The sequence below is a fragment of the Moschus berezovskii genome, chromosome 4 (genome assembly GCF_049115385.1).
Source record: "Moschus berezovskii isolate FMDL1 chromosome 4, NW_MosBer_1.0, whole genome shotgun sequence".
NCBI classification, from domain to species: Eukaryota; Metazoa; Chordata; class Mammalia; order Artiodactyla; family Moschidae; genus Moschus; species Moschus berezovskii.
Window position 1 is genome coordinate 108,744,896 of NC_142463.1, and position 26,102 is coordinate 108,770,997.

The 26,102-nt window shown below is 39.2% G+C and overlaps 1 protein-coding gene across 1 annotated transcript in view; it reads right to left on the reverse strand.

The window, feature by feature from the left end:
- Positions 1 to 26,102, reverse strand: part of NUP210L (nucleoporin 210 like) — a 106,410-nt gene that overhangs the window by 74,224 nt on the left and 6,084 nt on the right. Inside the window, exons 3-10 of the mRNA XM_055403997.2 lie at positions 23,432 to 23,563; positions 22,456 to 22,549; positions 21,783 to 21,933; positions 19,118 to 19,250; positions 17,769 to 17,927; positions 13,215 to 13,283; positions 12,526 to 12,632; positions 11,749 to 11,889 (exon numbers count right to left, since the gene is read on the reverse strand). Of these exons, the coding sequence (XP_055259972.2) occupies positions 11,749 to 11,889; positions 12,526 to 12,632; positions 13,215 to 13,283; positions 17,769 to 17,927; positions 19,118 to 19,250; positions 21,783 to 21,933; positions 22,456 to 22,549; positions 23,432 to 23,563 (986 nt within the window). The remainder of the gene's footprint in view (positions 1 to 11,748; positions 11,890 to 12,525; positions 12,633 to 13,214; positions 13,284 to 17,768; positions 17,928 to 19,117; positions 19,251 to 21,782; positions 21,934 to 22,455; positions 22,550 to 23,431; positions 23,564 to 26,102) is intronic.

Here is a 26,102-nt window from a genome sequence, read left to right on the forward strand (position 1 = left end):
TGGATGAAACTGTAGTCTATTCTACAGAGTGAAGTAAGTCAGAAAGAGAAACACCAATATAGTATATTAATGCATATATATGGAATCTAGAAAGACAGTAACCATGATCCTAATATGCAAGGCAGCAAAAGAGATACAGATGTAAAGAACAGACTGTTGGACTATGTGGGAGAAGGCGAGGGTGTGATGATATGAGAGATATTGAAACTTATATATTATATGTAAAATAGATGACCAGTGCAAGTTCGATGCATGAAGCAGGGTGCTCAAAGCCAGTGTTCTGGGACAACCCAGAGGTTGGGGTGAGGAGGGAGGTGGGACGGGGGTTCAGGATGGGGGCGGACATGCATGTACACCCATGGCTGATTAGTGTCGATGTGTGGCAGGGACCACCACAGTGTTGTGAAGTGACTGTCCTCCAATTAAAATAAATAAATTTAAAAAAAAGAAAAGCCCAGGCCTAGATGGCTTCAATTGTTTATTTCCACAAACATTTAAAACAAAATTAACACCAATGTTTCTCAAGCTTAAAAATAAAAGATGATGAAGAAGAAAAAAAGAAAAAGGAGGAAACACTTCCTAACTCATTCTAAGAGACCAGCATTTGCCCTGATACCAAAGTTAGACAAAGACATCAGATATTCCAATATCCTTCATGAATATAAATACAAAACTCCTTAAGAAAATACTGGCAAACCAAATCCAGCAGCATATTAATAGGATTATACACCATGATCTAGTGGGATTTTTCTAAGAATTCAAAGGCAGTACAATATTTGAAAGTCAATTAATGTAATATACATATTAGTAGAATGAAAGAAAAAAAAGCTCAAAAATACTTGAGAAAAATCCAATGCCCTTTCACAGTAAAAACACTCAACAATTAGGGGTAAAAAAAAAAAAAAACTTTTTCAATATGATAAGGGCCACATATGAAAACTCCAGAGCTAACATCTTACTCAGTGGTGAAAAAATGAAAGCTTTTGCTCTAAGATCAAAAACAAGATAAAGAGGCCCACTATTGCCACTTCTATTCAATACTGTACTATAAGTTCTAGCCAGAGAAAATAAGCAAGAAAATGAAATAAAAGGTACCAAAATGGGAAATGGAGGAGCAAAATTACCACTATTCACAGGTTCAGTTCAGTTCAGTTGCTTAGTCATGTTCGACTTCTTGAAACCCCATGGACTGCAGCATGACAGGCCTCCCTGTCTATCACCAACTCTTGGATATGATATTATATATGAAATAGCCTATAAAATCCAGAAGAACTACTAGAGCCAATAAAATAATTCAGCAAAGTTGCAGCATACCAGATCCACATACAAATATCCATTGTACTTATATACATTAGCAATAAACAGACTAGAAAGATAAATTAAGAAAAAAAATTCATTACAATAGCATCAAAAAAAGAATAAACTACTCAGAATAAACTCAGCCTTGGAGGTGCAGTACTTGTACACTGAAAACTACAAAATATTGTTTGAATAAATTAAAGACAGCCTGAATAAATGGAAAAGCATTCCATGTTCATGAATTGGAAGACCTAGCAGCAGCAGCAGCAGCAGCATTGTTAAGGGGCTTCCCTGGTGGCTCAGAGGTTCAAGCCTCTGCCTCCAATGCAGGAGACCCGGGTTCGATCCCTGGGTCGGGAAGGTCCCCTGGAGAAGGAAATGGTAACCCACTCCAGTATTCTTGCCTGGAGAATCCCATGGACAGAGAAGCCTGGTAGGCTACAGTCCACGGGGTCGCAAAGAGTCGGACACAACTGAGTGATGTAACGGAACGAACGGAACATTGTTAAGATGACAACAATCTCCAAAGCAATCTGCTAATTCAACACAATTGCTATCAAAATCCCAAGGGCCTTTTTGGAAAAACTGGAAAAGCCCATCCTAAAACTGATATGGAATTCTAAGAGATCTTGAATGGCCGAAACAATCTTGAAAAAGAACAGTTAGAAGACTTCACATTTCCCATTTTAAAACACAATTCAAAGCTACAGTGATCAAAGCAGTGTGGTACTGCAAAAGGACAGACACACAACCAATGGAATAAAGTTGAGAGTACAGAAATAAGCTGACATGTATAGCTGACTGGATTTGACAAGGATGCCAAGATCATACAATAAGTGAAATGAGTCTCTTTGACAAAGAGCGCTCGCACAATACAAAACCCCAAAGTCCCCATCAAATCACTATTAGACCTATTAAATGCATTTAGTCTAGTTGAAGGATACAAGATTTATATACAGAAATTTGTTGCTTTTCTATACACTAATAATGAACTAACAGAGAGAGAAAACAAGAAAACAACCGCATTTACAACTGCATCAAAAAGAATAAAATAAACTTAACTCCAAAGAGTTGAAAGACTTATACTCTGAAAATACCATAACACTGGTGAAAACAACTGAAGACGATACAAAGAAATGGAAAGATATCCCAGGTTCATGGATTGGAACAATTAATATTATTAAAATGTCAATACTACCAAAAGCAATGTATAGTTTTAATGCAATCCCTATCAAAACACCCATGATATTTTCCACAAGACTAAACAATCCTAAAATTTATATGGAACCACAAACTACCCCTAATAATCAAAGTAACACTGAGAATGAAGAACAAAGCTAGAGGTATCACACTCCCTTTTGTCAGACTATACTACAAAACTACAGCAAATAAAACAATATGGTACTAAGACTTCCCTGGTGGCCCAGTGGTTAAGATTCCATGCTTTCACTGCAGGGGACATGGGTTTGATACCCAGTCACAGAACTAAGATCCCACAAGCCATGTGGTGCAGCCCCTGTCCCCTGCCAAAAATTATATAATAACTAAATAGAGAACTTGATCACCAGATGGTCAATCCCGAAATTAGACTGATTATATTCTTTGCAGCCAAAGATGTAGAAGTGCTATATAGTCAGCAAAAACAAGACCAGGAGCTGACTGTGGCTCAGATCATGAACGCCTTATTGCCAAATTCAGACTTAAATTGAAGAAAGCAGGGAAAACCACTAGACCATTCAGGTATGACCTGAATCAAATCCTTTACGATTATATAGTAGAAGTGACAAACAGATTCAAGGGATTAGATCTGATAGACAGAGTGCCTGATGAACTATGGACGGAGGTTCACGACATTTTACAGGAGGCAGTAATCAAGACCACTCCCAAGAAAAAGAAATGTAAAACGGCAAAATGGTTGTCTGAGGAGGCCTTACCAACAGCTGTGAAAAGAAGGGGAGCAAAAAGCAAAGGAGAAAAGGAAAGATATACCCATTTGAATGCAGAGTTCCAAACAATAGCAAGGAGAGATAAGAAAGCCTTCCTCAGTGATCAATGCAAAGAAATAGAGGAAAACATCAGAATGGGAAAGGCTAGTGATCTCTTCAAGAAAATTAGAGATACCAAGGGAACATTTCATGCAAAGATGGGCACAATAAAGGACAGAAATGGTATGGACTTAACAGAAGCAGAAGATATTAAAAAGAGGTGGCAAGAACACACAGAAAGCTATACAAAAAGGATCTTCACAATCCAGATAATCACAATGGTGTGATCACTCACCTAGAGTCAGACATTCTGGAATGCAAAGTCAAGTGGAACTTAGAAAGCATCACTACAAACAAAGCTAGTGGAGGTGATGGAATTCCAGTTGAGTTATTTCAAATCCTGAAAGATGATGCTGTGAAAGTGCTGTACTCAATATGCCAGCAAATTTGGAAATCTCAGCAGTGGCCACAGGACTGGAAAATGTCAGTTTTCATTCCAATCCCAAAGAAAGGCAATGCCAAAGAATGTTCTAACTACTGCAGAATTGCACTTATCTCACACACTAGTAAAGTAATGCTCAAAATTCTCCAAGCCAGGCTTCAACAGTACATGAACCATGAACTTCCAGATGTTCAAGCTGGATTTAGAAAAGGCAGAGGAACCAGAGATCAAATTGCCAACATCTATTGGACCATTGAAAAAGCAAGAGAGTTCCAGAAAAACATCTACTTCTGCTTTATTTGACTGTGTGACCACAACAAACTGTGGAAAATTCTTCAAGAGATGGGAATACTAGACCACCTGACCTGCCTCTTGAGAAATCTGTATGCAGGTCAGGAAACAACAGTTAGAACTGTACATGGAACAACAGACTGGTTCCAAATAGGGAAAGGAGTATGTCAAAGCTGTATATTGTCACCCTGCTTATTTAACTTATATGCAGAGTACATCATGAGAAACGCTAGGCTGGATGAAGCACAAACTGGAATCAAGATTGCCGGGAGAAATATCAATAACTTCAGATATGCAGATGATACCACCCTTACGGCAGAAAGCAAATAAGAACTAAAGAGCCTCTTGATGAAAGTGAAAGAGGAGAGTGAAAAAGTTGGCTTAAAACTCAACATTCAGAAAACTAAGATTATGGCATCTGGTCCCATCACTTCATGGCAAATAAATGGGGAAGCAGTGGAAACAGTGAGAGACTTTATTTTTGGGGGCTCCTAAATCATTGCACATGGTGACTGTGGCCATGAAATTAAAAGACACTTGCTCCATGGAAGAAAAATTATGACCAACCTAGACAACATATTAAAAAGCAGAGACATTACTTTGTCAACAAAGGTTCGTCTAGTCAAAGCTATGGTTTTTCCCAGTGGTCATGTATGGATGTGAGAGTTGAACTATAAAGAAAGCAGAGCACTGAAGAATTGATGCTTTTAACTGTGGTGTTGGAGAAGACTCTTGAGAGTCCCTTGGACTGCAAGGAGATCCAACAAGTCCATCCTAAAGGAAATCAGTCCTGAATATTCATTGGAAGGACTGATGCTGAGGCTGAAACTCCAATACTTTGGCCACCTGTTGCAAAGAACTGACTCATTTGAAAATACCCTGATGATGGGAATGATTGCAGGCAGGAGAAGGGGACAACAAAGGATGAGATGGTTGGATGGTATCACCAACTCTACAGACATGAGTTTGAGTAAGCTCTGGGAGTTGTTGATAGACAGGGAAGCCTGGTGTGCTGCAGTCCATGAGGTCACAGAGTCGGACACGACTGAGCCACTATATTGAACTGAATTGAAATAGAGAATTTGAAATGAAAGAGGAGAGTGAAAAGGTTGGCTTGAAGCTCAACATTCAGAAAACAAAGATCATGGCATCTGGTCCCATCACTTCATGGGAAATAGATGGAAAAACAGTGGAAACAGTGTCAGACTTTGTTTTTTTGGGCTCCAAAATCACTGCAGATGCTGATTGCAGCCATGAAATTAAAAGACGCTTGCTCCTTGGAAGGAAAGTTATGACCAACCTTGATAGTATATTAAAAAGCAGAGACATTACTTTGCCAACCAAGGTCCGTCTAGTCAAGGCAATGGTTTTTCCCGTGGCCATGTATGGATGTGAGAGTTGGACTGTGAAGAAAGCTGATCGCCGAAGAATCGGTGCTTTTGAACTGTGGTGTTGGAGAAGACTCTTGAGAGTCCCTTATACTGCAAGGAGATCCAACCAGTCCATTCTAAAGGAGATCAATCCTGGATGTTCATTGGAGGGACTGATGCTAAAGCTGAAACTGCAATACTTTGGCCACCTCATGCGACGAGTTGACTCACTGGAAAAGACTCTGATGCTGGGAAAGGTTGGGGGCGGGAGGAGAAGGGGACGACCGAGAATGAGATGGCTGGATGGCATCACCGACTCTGTGGACATGAGTTTGAGTGTACTCCGGGAGTTGGTGATGGACAGGGAGGCCTGGCGTGCTGTGATTCATGGGGTCGCGGAGAGTCGGACACGACTGAGCGACTGAACTGAACTGAACTGATGAATAAAAAGAAGAAACATTAAAAATTATTAATGGTATCTCATAGATCATTGGTGGGGATATAAAATAAAACAATACAGACATTTTAGAAAAAGTTTGCCAATGTCTTATAAAACTAAACATGTAGCTACTATATGACCCAAAAATGGCACTCAAGCTTTTTTTCTTTATTAATTAATTTTATTTTTTTTGGCTGTGCTGGATCTTCATTACTGCATGTGGGCTTTCTCTAGTTGGGGTGAGTAGGAGCTACTCTCTAATTGTCATCTGCAGACTTCTCCTTGCAGTGACTTCTTTTGTTTTGGAGCACAGGCTTTAGGCTTGTGGGCTTCAGGATTTGCAGGTTGTGAGCTCTAGAGCATGGGCTCAGTAGTTGCGGCGCACAGGCTTAGTTGCTCTGCAGCATATGGAATCTTCCTAGACCAGGGATTGAACCCGTGTTTCCTGCACTGGCAGATTCTTCTCCACTGTACCACAGGAAAGTCCCCACTCTTAAGCATTTTATCCCAGAGACATAAAAACATATTCACAGCAAAATCTATATAACAATGTTGTTGTTTTAGTTGCTAAGTTGTGTCTGACTCTTTTGCAGTCTCATGGATTGTAGCCCTCCAGGCTCCTCTGTCCATGGAATTTTCCAGGCAAGAATACTGTAATGGGATGCCATTTCCTTCTCCAGGGGATCTTCTCAACCCAGGGATTGAACCCTCATCTCTTGCACTGCAGGCAGATTCTTTACCACTGAGCCACCTGGGAAGCCCACAAGAATGTTTAGAGCAGCTTTATTTATAATTGCCAAATAATAAAAACAACCCAAATCACCCTTGGTAGGTGAATAGTTAAAATCTAGTACATCTATACAATGGATATTATTCACCAATTATTTTTATTCAGTAATTTTAAAAATGATATAGTGATATACTCAACAATTTAGATGGATCTTAAGGGCATTTTTTATTTCTTTTAAAAAAATTATTCATTTTTGGCTGTGCTGGGTCTTCATTGCTGTGCACAATCTTTCTCTAGTTGCAACTGGCAGGGGCTACTCTTCATTGCAGTGCATGGGTTTCTCGCTGCAGTGGCTTCTTTTGTGAAGCATGGGCTCTAGAGAACTCAGGCTTCAGTACTTACAGCTCCATGGGCTCAGTAGGTGTGGAGCACAGGCTTAGTTGCTCCACAACATGTGGGATCTTCCCAGACCAGGGATCAAACCCGTGTCCCTTGCATTGGCAGGTGGAGTCTTAACCACTGAACCACCAGGGAAGTAGTTTTATTTTAAACTTCCAGATTTTATTTTAAATTTCCCAATCAAAAGGAAACTTACACACCTAAATAAAAAACAAGATTACAAATCAAGATAGTCTGCAGGCCACCAGATTGTGATCTCTGTCATAGAGGCTTCTATAAAACTATGTTAAGAAGGTTTCCCTGATGGCTCAGTTGGTAAAGAGTCTGCCTGCAATGTGGGAGACCTGGGTTAAGAAATTAAGAAGTTAAGGGACTTCCCTGGTGGTCCACCTCTTCATGGATCATAGCCTTGTCATGGCAAAGGGGCTTGCATAACTCAGTGAAGTCATGAGCCATGCCATGTAGGGCCACCCAAGACGAGCGGGTCTTGGTGGAGACTTCTGACAAAACGTGGTCCATTGGAGGAGGGAATAGCAAACCACTCCAGTATTCTTGCCATGAGAACCCCATGAACAGTATGAAAAGGCAAAAGATATGACACCAGACAATGAGCCCCCACCCCCAGGTCGGAAGGTGTCCAATGTGCTACTGGGGAAGAACTGAGGGCAATTTCTAACAGCTCTGGAAAGAATGAAGTAACTGGGCCAAAGCAGAAATGATGCTCAGTTGCAAATGTAGCTGGTGGTGAAAGTAAATCTGATGCTGTGAAGAACAATATTGCATAGGAATCTGGAATGTTTAGTCCATGAATCAAGGTAAATTGGACATAGTCAAGTAGGAGATGGCAAGAGTGAACATCAACATCTTAAGAATCAGTGAACTAAAATGGATGGGAATGAGTGAATTTAAACCAGATGACCATTATACCTACTACTGTGGGCAAGAATCCCTTAGAAGAAATGGAGCAGCCCTCATAGTCAACGAAAGAGTCCAAAATGCAGTACTTGGGTACAAACTTAAAAATGATGGAATGATCTTAGGTCATTTCCAAGGCAAAGCATCATCACAGTAATCCAAGTCTACGCCCCAACCACTGATGCCAAAGAAGTTGAAACTGACTGGTTCTCTACAAAGTCTACAAGACTTTCTAGAACTAACACCAAAAAAAAAGATGCCCTCTCAATCATAGGGGACTGGAATGCAAAAGCAGAAAGTCAAAAGATATCTGGAATAACAGGCAAGTTTGACCTGAAGATGGAGTTCCCAGTGGCTCAGACAGTAAAGACTCTGCTTGCAAAGCTGGAGAATCGTGTTCGATTCCTGGGTCAGGAAGATCCCCTGGAGAAGGAAATGGCAACCCGCTCCAGTATTCTTGCCTGGAAAATCCCATGGACAGAGGAACTTGGTGGGCTACAGTCTGCTGCTGCTGCTAAGTCACTTCAGTCGTGTCCGACTCTGTGTGACCCCGCAGACGGAAGCCCACCAAGCTCCCCCGTCCCTGGGATTCTCCAGGCAAGAACACTGGAGTGGGTTGCCATTTCCTTCTCCAATGTGTGAAAGTGAAAAGTGAAAGTGAAGTCACTCAGTCGTGTCCGACCCTTAGCAACCCCACGGAGTGCAGCCTACCAGGCTCCTCCATCCATGGGATTTTCTAGGCAAGAGTACTGGAGTGGCTTGCCATTGCCTTCTCCGGGGCTACAGTCTAAGGGGTCACAAAAAGTCGGACACGACTGAGCAACTAACACTTGACCTGAAGAACTATGGACAGATGTTCTAAACATTTGTACAGGAGGCAGTAACCAAAACCACTCCAAAGAAAGAAAAATGCAAGAAGACAGTGTCTGAGGAGGCTTTACAAATAGCTGAGAAAAGAAGAGAAGCAAAAAGCAAAGGAGAAAGGGAAAGATACACCCAACTGAATGGAGTGTTCCAGAGAATAGCAAGGAGAGATAAGAAGGCCTCCTTAAATGAACAATGCAAACAAGTAAACGAAAACAATAGAAAAACAAAAGAATGGGAAAGACTAGAGGTCTCCTCAAGAAAATTGGAGGTAACAAGAGAATATTTCATGCAAGGATGGGCACAATAAAGGGCAGAAATGGTAGGAACCTAATAGAGGCAGAAGAGATTAAGAAGAGGTGGCAAGAATACACAAAAGAACTATACCAAAAAGGTCTTAATGACTGGGATAACCACAATGGTGTGATCTTTTACTTAGAGCTAGACATCCTAAAGTGTGAAGTGGGACTTAGGAAGCATTACTACAAACAAAAATAGTGGAGGGGATGGAATTCCAGCTGAGCTATTTCAAATCCTAAAAGATGATGCTGTGAAAGTGCTGCACTCAATATGCCAGCAAATTTGGAAAACTCAGCAGTGGCCATAGGACTGGAAAAGGTCAGTTTTCCTTCCAATCCCAAAGAAGGGAAATGCCATAGAGTGCTCAAACTATCGAACAACTGCACTCATTTCGCATACTAGTAGGTTATCCTCAAAATCCTTCAAGCTAGGCTTTAGTAGTACATGAACTGAGAACTTCCAGATGTACAAGGGGTTTAGAAAAGGCAGAGGAATCAGAGATCAAATTGCCAACATTTGCTGAATCACAGAGAAAGGAAGACAATTCCAGAAAAACATCTGCTTCATTGACTATGTGAAAGCCTTTGACTATGTGGATCACAACAAACTGTGGAAAATTCTTCAAGAGATGGGAATACCAGACCACCTCACCTGTCTCCTGAGAAAAATGTATGCAGGTCAAGAAACAACAGTTAGAACTGGACATGAACAACAGACTGGTTCAAAATCAGGAAAGGAATATAACAAGGCTGTATATTGTCATCTTGTTTATTTAACTTATATGCAGGTTACATCACATGAAATGCTGGGCTGGATTAATCACAAGCTGCAATCAAGAATGCTGGGAGAAATATCAATAACCTCAGATACGCTGATGATACCACTCTAATGGCAGAAAGTGAAGAGGAACTAAAAAGCTTCTTGATGAGGGTGAAAGAGGAGAGTGAAAAAGCTGACTTAAAACTCAACATCCAAAAAAAGATCATGGCATCTGGTCCCATCACTTCATGGCAAATAGAAGGGGAAAAAGTGGAAGCAGTGACAGATTTCCGGGTGACTGTAGCCATAAAATTAAAAGACACTTGCTCCTTTAAAGGAAAGCTTTACAAACCTAAACAGTGTATAAAAAAGCAGAGACATCACTTTACTGACAAAGGTTTCTATAGTCAAAGTTATGTAGTCATGTACAGTAGTCATGTACAGATGTGATAGTTGGATCATAAAGAATGCTGAGTGCTGAAGAATTGATGCTTTCTAATTGTGGTGGTAGAGAAGACTCTTGAGAGTCCTTCGGACTGCAAGGAGATCAAACCAGTCAATCCTAAACGAAATCAACCCTGCATATTCATTGGAAGGACTGATGCTGAAGCTGAAGTCCCAATACTTTCGCCATCTGATATGAAGAGCTGACTCACTGGAAGAGATTTTGATGCTGAGAAAGATTGAAAGTAAAAGGAGAAGAGGGCAGTAGAGGATGAGATGGTTAGATAGCATCATCAACTAAGTGGATATGAATCTGAGCAAATTCCAGGAAACAGTGAAGGCCAGGGAAGCCTCGCATGCTGCAGTCCATGGGGTCACAGAGTTGGACATGACTTAGCAACTGAACAATAACTCGTGGTCCAGTGGTTAAGAATCCACCTGTCAATGCAGGTGACTCAGGTCTGATCTCTGGATTGGGAAGATTCCACTTAGTTGCTGTGGAGCAACTAAGCCTGTGCGCCACAACTACTGAGCCCACATGCTTCAACTACTGAAGCCCGTGCACCTAGATCTGGTGCTCTGCAACAGGAGAAGCCATTGAGATGAGAATCCTATGAACCGCAGTTTAAACTTTACCTTAAAATCAATGGGAAGCCACCAAAGGAATTTAAACAGTAAATACATAATAATTTTTATAGTTTTTGTAATATCATTCTAGCCGCAGACAATATTGAAGGTAGGAGTATCAGTTTAGAAGCTACTGTGAAAGTCTCTAGGTGAAAGACAGCAGTGTCTCCTTCACCTAGTAAGAAATGGATCTGAGAGATATTTAGAAGAATTTACTTAGCATTCAATGATGTACTGAACGAAGGAGGTGAGGGAGAAGGTAGAGTCAAGGGTGACTCTTGGGATTTTGTCTCAAACAGCTGTGGAAAGGATCACTGGAGAAAAAGTAGGTTTAGAGAGGGAAACAAATCTGACAGACTGTTAAAAGTCGGATATTTGCACGTTTTTAGAGGCGTTAGAAACAGATAAATTCCTTATCCTTTCACCAAGTAACTCCATTTCTGGTATTATACCATATAAAAATTAACCAAAAGGAATAAAAATTATATGAAGATACTCAGTTATGCCATTTACAAAGTAAAAAACTGCTAAAAGTGCAAAGTGGGTGGCATGGTTAAACAACTGGCATATTAACCCTATGTATTTTTAGAATACAAAATACTCTTATGTGGATTGATGACTGACCCAAGGAAACATGCATATGGAATAATTTTTAAAGGAACCTCAAATGACACATATACAAAATGACCACAAATGCAGATATATGCAATAACAGAGATTGGAATGGAAAATTTGCAGAGGTATAGACTACTAAGTGTACTGTTTATTAGTTTATTTTGTGAAAGATAATGGTGAGATATGCTATATATGTGCTAGCAAATCAACAAATCAGGCAAATCTTGTCGGTATTCTCAGGATTCAAAAACTGTCCTTTTAATTCCTACCTGGTAAATGATGGAAGTCAGAGATGCATTTATCACGACCATACCATCTTTCAGAGCTTTCACAACATGGTAAGATCCATTCACAGTAGTTAGCTGCTCTTCAAAGTACTCCCTCAGGAACTGGTACATAATCCTGAGATTCTGAAAATCAGCCCAAAAGTAGCACAAATCTGAAGAGATGTTTTTTTTTTCCCTAACGCCACTTTAAACTCAAAGCATTAAAAAAAAAAAAAAGTGACTATGCATTCTGGGGCCTAAAGAAGTAAAAATAAAAATCTTTGCTTGCCCTCATCAAATTCTAAGTTGGAAAGATGTCATTTTAAAATGGTACTAGTTTTTGAAAGATCCATTAATGGCAAGCAATTAGTAAGCATCAAAGCTCATGTCAATTTTAGTGTAATTTGTGCCATTCCAGAAATTGACAGTTGGGGGTGGGGTGGGGAATGGATGCTGGAGAATGACTACATTTTACATCTAATGATCACACTATAAAACTCTGGTAACTTCTCTGAAATGAAGTTTTAGAATGAGGATCCCCTCCAAAGTGTTACCCTTGGTGCCAACTTCATCTCTTTCCTATAATTCTAACCAAGTTGTATCTTTTACTTCTGGTTTAGTATTCCTCAAGGATAGAACTATTTAATAATAATAATGATAAAGCAGTAACTTGCATTTTCTGAAGGCAAAATCTGGAAGCAAAAAAAGTCTTCCTAGCAAAAAGACTGCCCACTGAAGGACCACTTAAGGGGGCTAGAAAAATTCAAAAGATAGACTCACATCTGAAATATAGACCTTTGTGCTGCTTTTATCAAATACTTCTACTGTAATAACATAGATCTGTCCCACCTCTAGACTCCATCGGTCTCCAGGTTGGACTGTGAAACCTGTACACAAATCAATAAACAAAAATATCAGAAGAGGTCATTTTTCTATAATGAATTTTAAAAATACAAACTTTAAAAATTCATTTAAAGAGCAAAAGTCACTAATAGATGGAGATGGTTTCCAAAGTAGATCCTAGTTCCCTCTATAAAACTTAGTTTTATAACTTAGTTCATCTCAGGCATAAAAGAAGCATTCCCACTTACATCTGTATACAAATACCACCCACCCAAAACCCACAATTTTGCTCATTTCTGATATGTCAGGCAAGATTTCAGCTGCTGTCAGTCAGATTCATTGCTTCAAGTGGCTTAAGGACATAGGTTTATTCTTTCTTTGTATGAGTCTCTTTTCCTAGTCCAACCTTGTATTACATGGAGTTTCATACTTTTTCACAGTCTATTTCAAGATGCTTTACTGTGGCAAATAGCATTTAACTAGAACAATGCAAGAAAACATGTCAAACTAAGGTTGAATTTGAAATTAGTTAAGTCTCAAAATGAAGCACTCTAGTCTTTAATGCACTCATTTCAGTGGCACACTTTAAGTTATCTGGCTTTCTGAAAATCATTATCTAAAAATACCTAAAAATCCAGGCTCTACAACATATATGGTGCAATTTGGGAGTCCAGACACAGATCGCATATGGACATCTTAATTTTTGCTTAAGGAAATTTTATGAGCTAGATTTGGGTGAAAAGAAAAATATAAGCTACCAAAATAAATAAATAAATAAGCCCACAAACAAAAGCAAGTAAAAATTCTATCTTTCATTATCTCTTGGAAAGCAAAACTTAAATGCATACATTCTGAGAAAAATCTGAGGGTTCAGTAATCACAGGTATCAGGTATTCTTGAATTTCAAATATCAGGAAGATGAAATGAGAGAAAAAAAGATCATGCTCCACGTTTTTAATATTCATTTAGCTGCAGAATCCTTTTCCCCTGTAAAAGTGTTTCATAGGAGCCTATTGGGGAAAGTAGGACAAAGTGGAATTGCTCTGGCTGAAGAAATGGACAGTGGTGGATGGAGAGGGAGGGGCATGACTTGTCATCCAGCCCAGTAACTTGCCTCGGGCTCCACAGACAGTTTTAAAAATCACTAATTGATTTTCTATTATCTGTGGCAATTCTTTAATATCAAAATGTTTTCTCTTCCACCAAAGATACTTCTATGTCATACATCATGCTGCTGCTGCTGCTAAGTCACTTCAGTCATGTCCGACTCTATGTGACCCCACAGACGGAAGCCCACCAGGCTCCCCCGTCCCTGGGATTCTCCAGGCAAGAACACTGGAGTGGGTTGCCATTTCCTTCTCCAAACATCACACTACACATTATTTATTCTGTTAGCCTACGCATAATCTGGGGCTTCTCAGGTGGTGCTAGTGGTAAAGAACCCTCCTGCCAATGCAGATCTAAGAGATGCAGGTTCGATCTCTGGATGGGGAAGATCACTTGGAGGAAGGCATGGCAACCCACTCTTGCCTACAGAATCCCATGGATAGAGGAACCTGGTGGGCTCTTGTCCACAGGGTCACAAAGAGACATTACTGAAGCAACTTAGCACATCTACACAATCTAATTAGTAACGTAATTCCTTCTCAGAAATATACTACATCCAAAAGCTAAGAAGAAATTATTTCTGCTCTGAGAAATGTATTACTGAAATGACTGGACAGAAAACTCTTATTATTTCTAAGTACACTGATTTAGAAGTGCTGTTAATTCAGTCACGCCACTAGGCTATAATTAGGTACTACAGTATCTATAGTGACAATGAAAGCAAAATATTTATTTCAGGGAATCAAACTTTTAAAGCTGCCCAAATACTCCAAAAGAACTATTAATATACATACAATTGATATGCTAATTAAAATTACTTTTTTAGTGAACGTCAAAGTCGCTCAGTCATGTCCAACTCTTGGCAACCCCATGGACTATACAGTCCATGGAATTCTCCAGGCCAGAATACTGGAGTGGGTAGCCTTTCCCCTCTCCAGGGTTATCTTCCAAACCCAGGGATCGAACCCAGGTCTCCCACATTGCAGGAGGATTCTTTATCAGCTGAGCCACAAGTAAAAGTCATTTGCTTTTACTATTCATTAAAGCAAATCTTTTAAACACTGTGTCAGTCTAGGTTTGGTTTTAGTATGTACTACATTCATAAACTATAAGAGCTAAAAGGAAATTCCGTCGTAGATCAGTTGGTAAAGAATCCACTGCAGCGCAGGAGTCTGCCAGCAACGTAGGAGACCTGGGCTTGATTCCAGGGTTGGGAAGATCCCCTGGAGAAGGAAATGGGAACCCACTCCAGTATTCTTGCCTGGGAAATTCCATTAACAGAGGAGTCTGGTGGGCCACAGTCCATGAGGTCACAAAAGAGCTGGACACAACTGAGCAACTCAACAGTTATGCAGAAGGAAATTCAGGAGTATATCACTCCTTTCATTTTACAGATGAGTAAACAGTTCTCAATAGGTCTCTAAACCAGTTCATCCCTCCATAATCAGAATAAGACATCTACCTTTTAGCTAATCCTTCCCTGTTTAGAATTTCACTTTATCTTGCTCCTCCAAAATCTTACTCTTCAGAAATCTAGCTCCATCAACTGACCTTTTCATCCATATCTCTGCCATCTCTCTGCTTAACTCACATTCAAGTTTCTCTTAAAAAATTTTTGTCTTATTCAAACTTCTGCCTTGTTTTCCTCCATATTTTTAAAGCCACGCTGTTTTATTGGAAAACTGATCCAAGACTTCCGAATTACTAGAGACTTTCAGTCTTTATCTCTGCCGATTTCACCTGAAGAACATTCTCATTGCAAAATCACTTGGTTGCCATGAAATTTTTCTCTCCTGATTTTCCTATTCCTTACTCTCCTGATTTCCTATCAGACACTCTTTCTGGGCATCCTTAAAGCCCCTCCTCCTCCACATGAGCCTTAGAAGCTGGCAGGCCACCGTTAAGTCTGGTCCTCTTCTCCTCTCACTCTGTCTTCTCCCTAGGTTCCCGTTCTCTACAACAACAGCTTCAATTGCCACCTGGCTATAATTAATAACTTTGAAAGACCTTTCTTCATCCTGAATCTTTCTCCTCCAGATGCATAATAAAAATTTCTGGTTGGATGTCTACCCCACAGATACTTCAGATTGACACGTGAAAAACTAAACTAGTTTTCTTTTCCCTTAAACATGCTCCTTCTTTTATATCACCCATCTCTATGAGTACCACCAGACACCCTAGGGCAGGCACTGGAATAAATTATAAATTGTCACCTTCCATATCAAGAGGTAAATATATTTTAATATTTTATACTTTGGAATAAAGAATAATATGAACTGATAATATGAAAAAAATCATAAGTATGCCTGGGGAAGGCAATTCAGGTAAGTGCCTGACCCACAGCTGGAACTCAATAAATATCATATATCTTAGTTTACTTTGTAGTTACTATTGTATTTATTCACAAATGTCCTAGGCACCCTGAAATGACTAGAGAACAAACAACTCTGAACCAAAACCCCTCCTGAATGTTTTAGACAAATAATATAACAGCTAATTAACAAATACTATTCTACAAGAAATACTATACCCTTTAAGACTGATAGGTTCTTACTCAGAGTAAGCCTACAAAGCCCTACAAAGTTACTCCCTCTCCTACTCTATTACCTCTTCTGCTACTTTCCCCTGATTCTCTACACTCAGCCTCAGTGTCCTCCTTGCTCTTCTGTAAACATGCCAAACATGCTTCTGCCTCAGAACCTTTGAAACTGCTGTTTCCTCTTTCTGGAGAGCCTTCACCCAGATTATCTGTATGGTTCATTGCTCAAATGAAGCCTTATCAGAGAGGATTTCCCTAACTACCCTGAGTAAAAAAAAAAAAGCCTGTATCCTCAGCACTTAGAGCAATGTTGAGCATATAGGAGAAACATAATAGGTATTTGCTGCATAAATTAAACAAATTAATTTAAATATTTGAGATTCAAAAATAGGAAATATTTCAAAATCAATGCTGAGAATTTTATGAATTCTCTGCAAATTTCAATTTTCTGAGAATTTTAATTTTTATACTGCTATGTTTTCATTGACTATATTAGAGCTCTAAGTTCAATCCTTACAGACAGGTTTAGTGAATTTTTAAAAATTATTCTTAGACATAGATATAAGGAACAGACTTTTGGACTCTGTGGGAGAAGGCAAGGGTGGGATGATTTGAGAGAATAGCATTGAAACATGTATATTACCATATGTAAAATAGATGATCTGTGCAACTTTGATGCATGAAGCAGGGCACTCAAAGCCAGTGCTCTGGGACAACCCAGAGGGATGTGGTGGGGAGGGAGGTGGGAAGGAGATTCAGGATGGGGAGACACATGCACACCCGGGGGTAATTCATGTTGATGTATGGCAAAAAACACCACAATATTGTAAAGTAATTATCCTCCAATTAAAATAAATTAATTAAAAAACTACTCTTGCCTCAATTTAACAAATATTAAGTAGCCACTGCAGACAATATCATCTTTTCTCAATTATTCATGTAAAAACAAGAACAAATTAAATAACATTTATATAAGTTCCTCCAAAGTTTTCCCCAGTCTCCTATTTATAATTTTTTAATGTAACCTTATTTATTTATTTATATTTGGCTGTGCTGGGCCTTTGCTGCAGCATGGGCTTTTCTCTAGTTGCGGTGCACAGGCTCTAGGGTGTGTGGCCTTCAGCAGTTGTAGCTCCCAGGTTCTAGTGCATAGGTTCAATAGCTGTGGTGCACAGACCTAGTTGCTCAGCTGCATGTGGGATCTTCCCAGATCAGGTATTGAACTGTGTCTTCTACATTCGCAGGCAGATTCTTTAGTACTGGGCCACAAAGGGACCCTGCCCATTTACAATTTATATTATGTTGCACATAAGTTCTGAAGTCAACAGACTCCAAATTCCAACTACTCTTCTGTACCTATCCTTTGTTAGAAATTATGACAATAATAATTTATAGTGCTTTTTAAAAGATAGAACCTATAGAAAATAAATGTAGTAGTGTTATAATCATGCTTAGCCAGTTATTTTACCAAGGAACATGTCTAGCATGCTCAAGGAAATAAAGATTGGCAGTGAAAACTTGAACAAAAGGATACTTTTGTGGACGAAGATAAGGTTAGTGTGGCCCAACTGGACAGCAGTCACCATGGCTGTTTTCTCATCCAGTAAAGCCACCTTCCCAGAAACAGAAATATTACATGAAACTCTGTGGTCTTGCAATTCTAGTGTATAATGTTCCAGGGGAAATTTCACCTCTGTAAGACATGAAAGATACATAACCATAATGAAAGCAATAGACAATAGTATGTTGTTGGACTATAAGAAGCAGCAGGTCAAAGTAAGAGCAAAATCTGCTTTTAATTTCTCTTTATTTCCTCCCAACTATAATGAATTTCTACATATATAGAAATTGAGGGGGACTACTATATGAGTTTATTGTTGCTTGTATTCTTAAAACTCAGTAAACTGAGAATATAAGGAGGGATCTCCAGTAGGCAAGTAAATAAAGGACTAATGTTAATGGAGCAAATGTACGCTTTATAAATTGAGTGGGACTTTTGGGATCAACAGGGTATTAAATTTTTCAGATAACAGAGTTTCTCAATAAACAACTTTTTTGCAAAGATCATTCAAATCCCTTCTGGTAAAATTTCTTCACTTGTCCTAAGTTAGTTCTGGTTGTTGTTTTAATAGACAATTCAGATGCTTATGGTCACTGAAGCTAAGTAGTAGTTGAACCATAGCATTAGCCTGTTTAAGATATGTGGACTACCTCAGTCCAGTATCAGCTCAAGTACAGCAATTAAAGAATACAGTTGATCTTTGAACAGTGCGGGGATTAGAGGCACTGACACCCCTCATCGACCTCCCCATGCAGTTGAAAATCCACGTATTAGTCAACCCTCTATGATACCAGTTCCGCATGCACGCTTTCAGCCAACCAAACATTGTGTAGTACTGTAGTGTTTATTTTTTTTTAATCTGCATATAAATGGACCTGCACAATTCAGACCTGTGTTGTTTGAGGGTCAACTGTACTTTATCACAAAAATCTAAGACAGAAAGAACAGAAAGAAGTACTTTGCATATATAATGTGAAGCTGCTTCTCTTGTCAGCAGAAAAGATTTGGGAAATGTTAGTCTTAGGAACGGAGAAGGCAATGGCAAGCCACTCCAGTACTCTTGCCTAGAAAATCCCATGGATGGAGGAGCCTGGTAGGCTGCAGTCCACGGGGTCGCTATGAGTCAGACATGACTGAGAGACTTCACTTTCACTTTTCACTTTCACACATTGGAGAAGGAAATGGCAACCCACTCCAGTGTTCTTGCCTGGAGAATCCCGGGGACGGGGGACCCTGGTGGGCTTCCGTCTATGGGGTCACACAGAGTCAGACACGACTGAAGTGACTTAGCAGCAGTCTTAGGAAAAGCTAAATCAACTTACCTGTCATTCTTCCCTGAACCATTTTTGCAACTCGGTATTTAATATATGCACCTACTAAGAGATAAATATCTTGGGATGGTATAAGAAATATATTCTCCAAAACAAGCAGACGTATCAATGCTGCTGCCACTTTCTAAAAGAAGGAAAAAAAAACAAAAGAGAAAGTTTCCAAAGGCAAAATCCTAAAGGTTGTCCTCCTTATTAAAGTTTACTTTTTAAGTTTTATAAGTTTCTTCTAAAATATTTTCCCAAGATTAAAAAAATGCTTTCCTAAGCACAGATCACAATTTCAGTTAGCCTTAAAAAGTGATCATGGATAGTAACACAGTGTCAGCTTTCTAAGTCACTTATTAACTAAGTCACTCAAACAAAGAATAGAAAACGACAAGCTTTCTAAAGGAGAAGCATAGGTAAATAAAAAGGCAAGTGTGATAAAATGGGAAAAAGTAAGACCTGTAACTCATGCGAAGAGCTAACTCACTGGAAAAGACCCTGACACTGGGAGGGACTGGGGGCAGAAGAAGGGGAGAATGAGATAGCTGGATGGCATTACCAACTCGATGGACATGAGTTTGGGTGAACTCCGGGAGTCGGTGATGGCCTGGCGTGCTGTGATTCATGGGGTCACAAAGAGTCGGACACGACTGAGTGACTGAACAGAACTGAACTGTATTCCACTGAAATTCTTTTAACCAACCTCCAGTGAACTGACTTTCCAGATTAAGTTACTCTGTATCCCTTGTTGAACATATCAATTCTTGTGAAGGCTTACCCAATACAAGGTTAATACGCTGCTCTCTAGGATGTCCACATACATGTTCCTGCCACTTGAATTAAATGCTTGCCAAAAGACATTTGTTTTTCCAAACTTTAATAATAATTAATTTTTAAAAAGCATTATATGAAGAGTTGTTTTCTTATAAAAAATTTAAATGTTTTGAAAAGAAGTTATAGTCAGGATCTCCCTGGTAGTCCAATGGTTAAGAGTCTACATGACAGTGCAGGGGACACAGGTTCAATCTGTGGTCGAGGAAGATCCCACGTGCTGCAGAGCAACTAAGCTTGTGCCTCACAACTACTGAACCCATGCCCTAGAGCTTGTGCTCTGCAACAAGAGAAGCCACCACGAGAAGCCTGTGCACCTCAACTAGAGAGTAGCTCCCACTCACCGCAACTAGAGAAAGCCCCAGTGCAGCCAAAACATAATGATCTGACTGTGGCTCAGACCATGAACTCCTTACTGCCAAATTCAGCCTTGAATTGGAGAAAGTAGGGAAAACCACTAGGGCATTCAGGTATGACCTAAATCAAATCCCTTACAATTACACAGTGGAAGTGACAAATAGAGTCAAGGGATTAGATCTGATAGACAGAGTGCCTGAGTAACTATGGACGGAGGTTTGTGACATTGTACTGGAGGCAGTGATCAAAACCATCCCCAAGGAAAAGAAACGCAAAAAGCCAAAATGGTTGTCTGACGAGGCCTTACAAATAGCTGAGAAAAGAAGAGAAACAAAAGGTAAAGGAGAAAAGGAAAGATATATCCATCTGATGCAGAGTTCCAAAGAACAGCACGGGGAGATAAGAAAGCCTTCCTAAGTGAACAATGCGAAGAAATAGAGGAAAACAATAGAAAGACTAGAGATCTCTTCAAGAAAATTAGAGATACCAAGGGAACATTTCATGCAAAGATGGGCACAATAAAGGACAGAAACGGTATGGACTTAACAGAAGCAGAAGATATTAAGAAGAGGTGAAAGAATATACAGAAGAATTTTACAAAACAGATCTTCACGACCCAGATAACCACGATGGTGTGATCACTCACCTAGAGTCAGACATTCTGGAATACGAAGTCAAGTGGACCTTAGGAAACATCACTACAAACAAAGCTAGTGGAGGTGATAGAATTCCAGCTGAGCTAATTCAAAGCCTAAAACATCATGATGCTGTGAAAGTGCTGCACTCAATATGCCAGCAAATTTGGAAAACTCAGCAGTGGCCACAGGACGGGAAAAGTCAGCTTTCCTTCCAATACCAAAGAGAGGCAATGCTAAAGAATGTACAAACTACCACACAAATAAATTAATTTTTTTAATTAATTAAAAAAAATAGTTAAAGGCAAGCTAAGGATAAATTTAAAATTTTTTTTAATTAAGAAAAAATTAAATAAAAAAGAAATTAAAGGATAACTTGATGCACTGCTATCAAATTAGGTGCAGGTGAAAAATGTAAAAGACTAGGGGGAAATCCTTGAAAAATATATTAGAATTCTGCACTCAAATTGCTTCACACATGTGTAATTTTTCACTCAACCATAAAATAAAATGAAAAATGAAAAAGAAACTAGAAACTAATTTATGCAAGAATGAGTACGTATATTTTCAACCAGTGAATTCGTAGACAAAGAAAAGTCTCAGACCTACATCAAAGGATTAGTGAATAAAATGCAGTTATATGTTTTAAGAGACAATGCCAGTAACATTTGTAATTGTACTTGGTAATAACATGTTTAAGGAAGGCAGGTTTTCAAAAAACGTTTATCTGTTTCAAATAATTTTTTCAATTGGCCTAAATCAATCAGGTTAGAGTGCTTCTATTATAGATAAACGTAAGAAACTATTCCATAGGCAAGACTTTAATGTCTATAGCACTAAATTTTTACCTTATAGAATGGTTCAGAAATTCGAACTTTTACGATAGCAGCACCAGTTTTAATGCCAGACACCAAAATCGTATCTCCCTGTTTCTCTTCTTTTTCCATCTCAGCTATATATGCAGGGGGAGAATATTCTGCTTCAGAGTATCTCAAAATCCTAAAGAGATAAACTTTGTTTCCAGTAAATTATTCTTCTTCCAAAAGGCTCTGAGAGACTTTAAATATAGTCTCTTCAATGTCTGTATAGTGTCAAAAGTTTAAAATTTCCACAATGACTAGATAGAAGAAAAGTACTTAATATGCTTCTGGCTAAAACTGTTGTAGGACTAAAACCCGGACTGTCTGAGAGCTATTGCTTGGTACTGAAGAGAAAATTTCATACTATTATCCACTTACTGTATTTCAGTGAGTGTTGATAGCTTGAACAACAAAAGCATCAGAAGATATGACAAATAATTGCATAGTTCTGATTTCATGAACTCCTCTGCAGTGACTCAAACTAAACCATCATCAAGGTACTTACAGACATGACATATTTCCCCCTGATAAATTTATTTGTTCCAAATAGTTCCAGATAGAAAAATGATTAAAACCCACACAAAGGATTGCTATTCAGTGTGCTACCTAAAGGCAGAAGTCTCCTTCAAAGTCAGATAGTTAGGTTTGGTTTCAAGGTTACCTAATTTTGCTAGACAGTTCTTCCATTGCTGATTCATTATCCCAGGCAATGCTCCACTCAAACACCATCCCTGCCAAACTACTAAAAGTATTTCCTGTAAAGCAAGGCAAAAGCAGACAAGATAGAATCACATATTCAAAAATATTCAGGAATCTTTAATAAGCAAGGGAAATTTAACTAGAAAATTATTTTTAAGCCTCTTTCATTAACAAATAGATGCACTATCCTTAATGAATTAAAACATATCTACCAGGAAGACCTCTACACAGAGTAAGTACAGTTGCTGTATAAGCTTTCTGAAAGTGAAAATGACTCAAGCTGGTTAACTGCTGGTTGACAAAATTATGGCACTATTTCTGTTCCTTTCAACATAAAAAGGCCACCTTATAATCTATCTCAGGGTTGACAGGCATCCCTAAATCCTGGTCTAATAAAAATTTTTATAAAAACTAGATTTGAATATTACTATTATGTTCATTTCTCATATTTTAAAAATTGGTCTTCACTAGTTTACAAAGAAAGAAGCAATGTATTAAAATGTTTTTTTTTACATATTACATTAGTGTAGTATATGAAAAACAATGTAAAACCAGTCTTAAGAAAGGTAAAATTATAAACTTTTCACAGGTTTACATTTAATTCTCTTGGCCTATAGAAAGTAGACTGAGCAAAACAAAGCTAATAATAAATTCCAAAATGTTCTTTTTTTTCCTCCAAAAATGTTCTTAATTGTTGGGACCATTAGCAGAAGCTCACTAGCAGAATTTGGATTCTGAACTAGGAAATTTAAACGAAAGTCTGTTGTTAATACATCAAACCACACTCAGAATTGTTAATTCTTCTTGCACGTGAACTTCATATGAGAAAATAAACATTATTTCCAACCTACTTTTATCTCTCAAATTTCTGTTTCCAACTACTAAACACAAAAGTGTTCATTTTAGGTAACTTTGTTGAATCCTCTGACATTCTTTACCTTCAGCATCCAATGCCCTCACCATCAGTTCCAGTGGGGAATCATCTACGTAGAGTTCCCGTGTTCGAGATATAATTTCAATGCTGTTTATCACATCAACCTTAACATCACATCGCAGTTCGTGGTCAGTCACTACAACGAACCCAAAAACTGAGAATTTAATTCAACAGGTCATGAATCTATTAAATGTTTCACATACCGAGGAGCTTATTCTAAATATTAAGAAAAACAAAGGCATAACAGTTCCTTTCAACCTGTGGAAGAAAACAGCATAGCAACAAAATACAAGAGCATCAGTTTACAAGAAGAGACACTAGAGCAGTGATTCCCAGACACTGATCTATAATAATGTTTTCATTTACCCATCAAAAACTGAGAATTTTAAAACAGTAATAAAATTAAATATATTCACTTTAAAGGAATATATGTTCAATATTACTTTTGAAGTGTTAGAATGCTCTTCCTTTTATGAAATTATAAGAGTATATTTTTTAAAATGTGTTTATTTAGGAAAGTAAGAGGGTGGCAACCATATGCCATTTCTGTCTGCCAATAAATTTCTCTCTCAGTTCATTTCTTTCAATTTTTTTTTTCTGGACCATGAGATTAAAAAGCCTGAGAATCACATATTAGACCCAACTAGAGTTCCACTCAATATGTTCGTTGCTCAGTTGTGCCCAACTCTTTGCGACGCTGTAGACTGCAGCCTGCCAGGCTCTTCTGTCCATTGAATTCTCCAGGCAAGAATACTGGAGTGGGTTGCCATTCCCTTCCTGACCCAGGAATCAAACACAGTTCTCCTGCATTGCAGGCAGATTCTGTACCATCTGAGCCACCAGAGAAGTCCAATATAGTCATGATTAACTTCAGAAACACAAATTGAAACAATAAAGAAAGCAGACTTATTTTCAGTGAATAGGAATCTGCCTGCCAACACAGGGGACACGGTTTCAATCCCTGGTCCAGGAAGATTCCACATGCCACAGAGAAAGTAAGTCTGCGTGACACAACTACTGAAACCCACTCACGTAGAGCCTGTGCTCCACAAGACAAGTCACTGCGATGAAAAGCCCATGTACCGCAACGAAGAGCAGCTCCAGCTCCCTACAACTAGAGAAAGGCTGTGAGCAGCAATGAAGACCCAATGCAACCAAAAAATATTTTGGGACTTCCCTGGTGGTACAGGAGGTAAGAATCTGCTGGCCAATGCAGGTGACAGGGGTGATCCCTGGTCCAGGGAGATTCCACATGCCAAGAAGCAGCTAAGACCACAGACTACAACTACTGAAGTCCGTGTGCCTAAAGTCCCTGCTCTGCAACAAGAGAAGCCATCACAGTGAGAAACTCTTTCACTACAACAAAGAGCAGCCCCTGCTTCCCACAATAACCACATGCTGAGAACAGTGAAAAATGTACTGATCATCCCATTCTATTCTCTCCACTAAAATCATTCAGCTGTCTAAACCCTTTCTTCATCCTTCATGTGAACTTTTATACCTAAAATTTATACCTTCATCTCCAAACTCCTCTATCTGTACTGTACCTAAGGTTGAAAATCTAGATATCCCACGACAAAAAGGCATTTTCATATATTCATCTGGAATGATACAGAAAAGTGGTTGTCTCTTGGAGAAAGATTAGAGATTTACTTTTCATTATATAATCTTTTGGGGTTTCCCTAGTGGCTCAGACAATAAAGAATCTGCCAGTAATGCAGGAGATTATCCCTGGTTTGATCCCTGGGACAGAAAGATCCCCTTGAGAAGGGAATGGCTGCCCACTCCAGTATTCTTGCCTGGAGAATTCCATGGACAGAAGAGCTTGACGGGCTACAGTCCAAGGGGTCACAAAGTGTAGGACATGATTGAACGACTAACACTTTCACTACTTTCACATATAACCTTTCATATTCTTTAAATGTTTTATCAAAGGGAGGTAACATCTAGTCAGAACAATACAAAAAATCAAAATAAATCTAACACTCTTACCAAATAGAATATACCCACCTCGTCTCTCACCATTATCCATCTCTGTCATAGTAGAGTAGTATGGAAAGTCACTCGGTCGTGTCCAACCCTTTTCGACCCCATGTAGCCCAGCAGGCTCCTCTGTCTATGGAATTCTCCAGGCAAGAATACTGGAGTGGGTTGCCATGCCCTTCTTCAGGGATCTTCCCGATCCAGGGATTGAATCCAGGTTTCCCACATTGTAGGCAGATTCTTTACCGTTTGAGCTACTAGGGAATCCCCTAGTAGCCAGCGGCTAATCTCTGTCATCAGTTCAGTTCAGTTCAGTCGCTCAGTCGTGTCCGACTCTCCGCGACCCCATGAATCACAGCACGCCAGGCCTCCCTGTCCATCACCAACTCCCGGAGTACACTCAAACTCATGTCCACAGAGTCGGTGATGCCATCCAGCCATCTCATTCTCCGTCGTCCCCTTCTCCTCCCGCCCCCAACCTTTCCCAGCATCAGAGTCTTTTCCAGTGAGTCAACTCGTCTCATGAGGTGGCCAAAGTATTGATAGCCACTCATTTTCTCTACTAGACTGTCACCAAAAACATCATAAACAAAATCCCAAGCACCTAAACACCAATGGAGTGCTTAAATCTTTTAAATTTTACAGATACCTTATAGTTAGTAGGTAATTCAATATTTGTCAAACAAATGAAG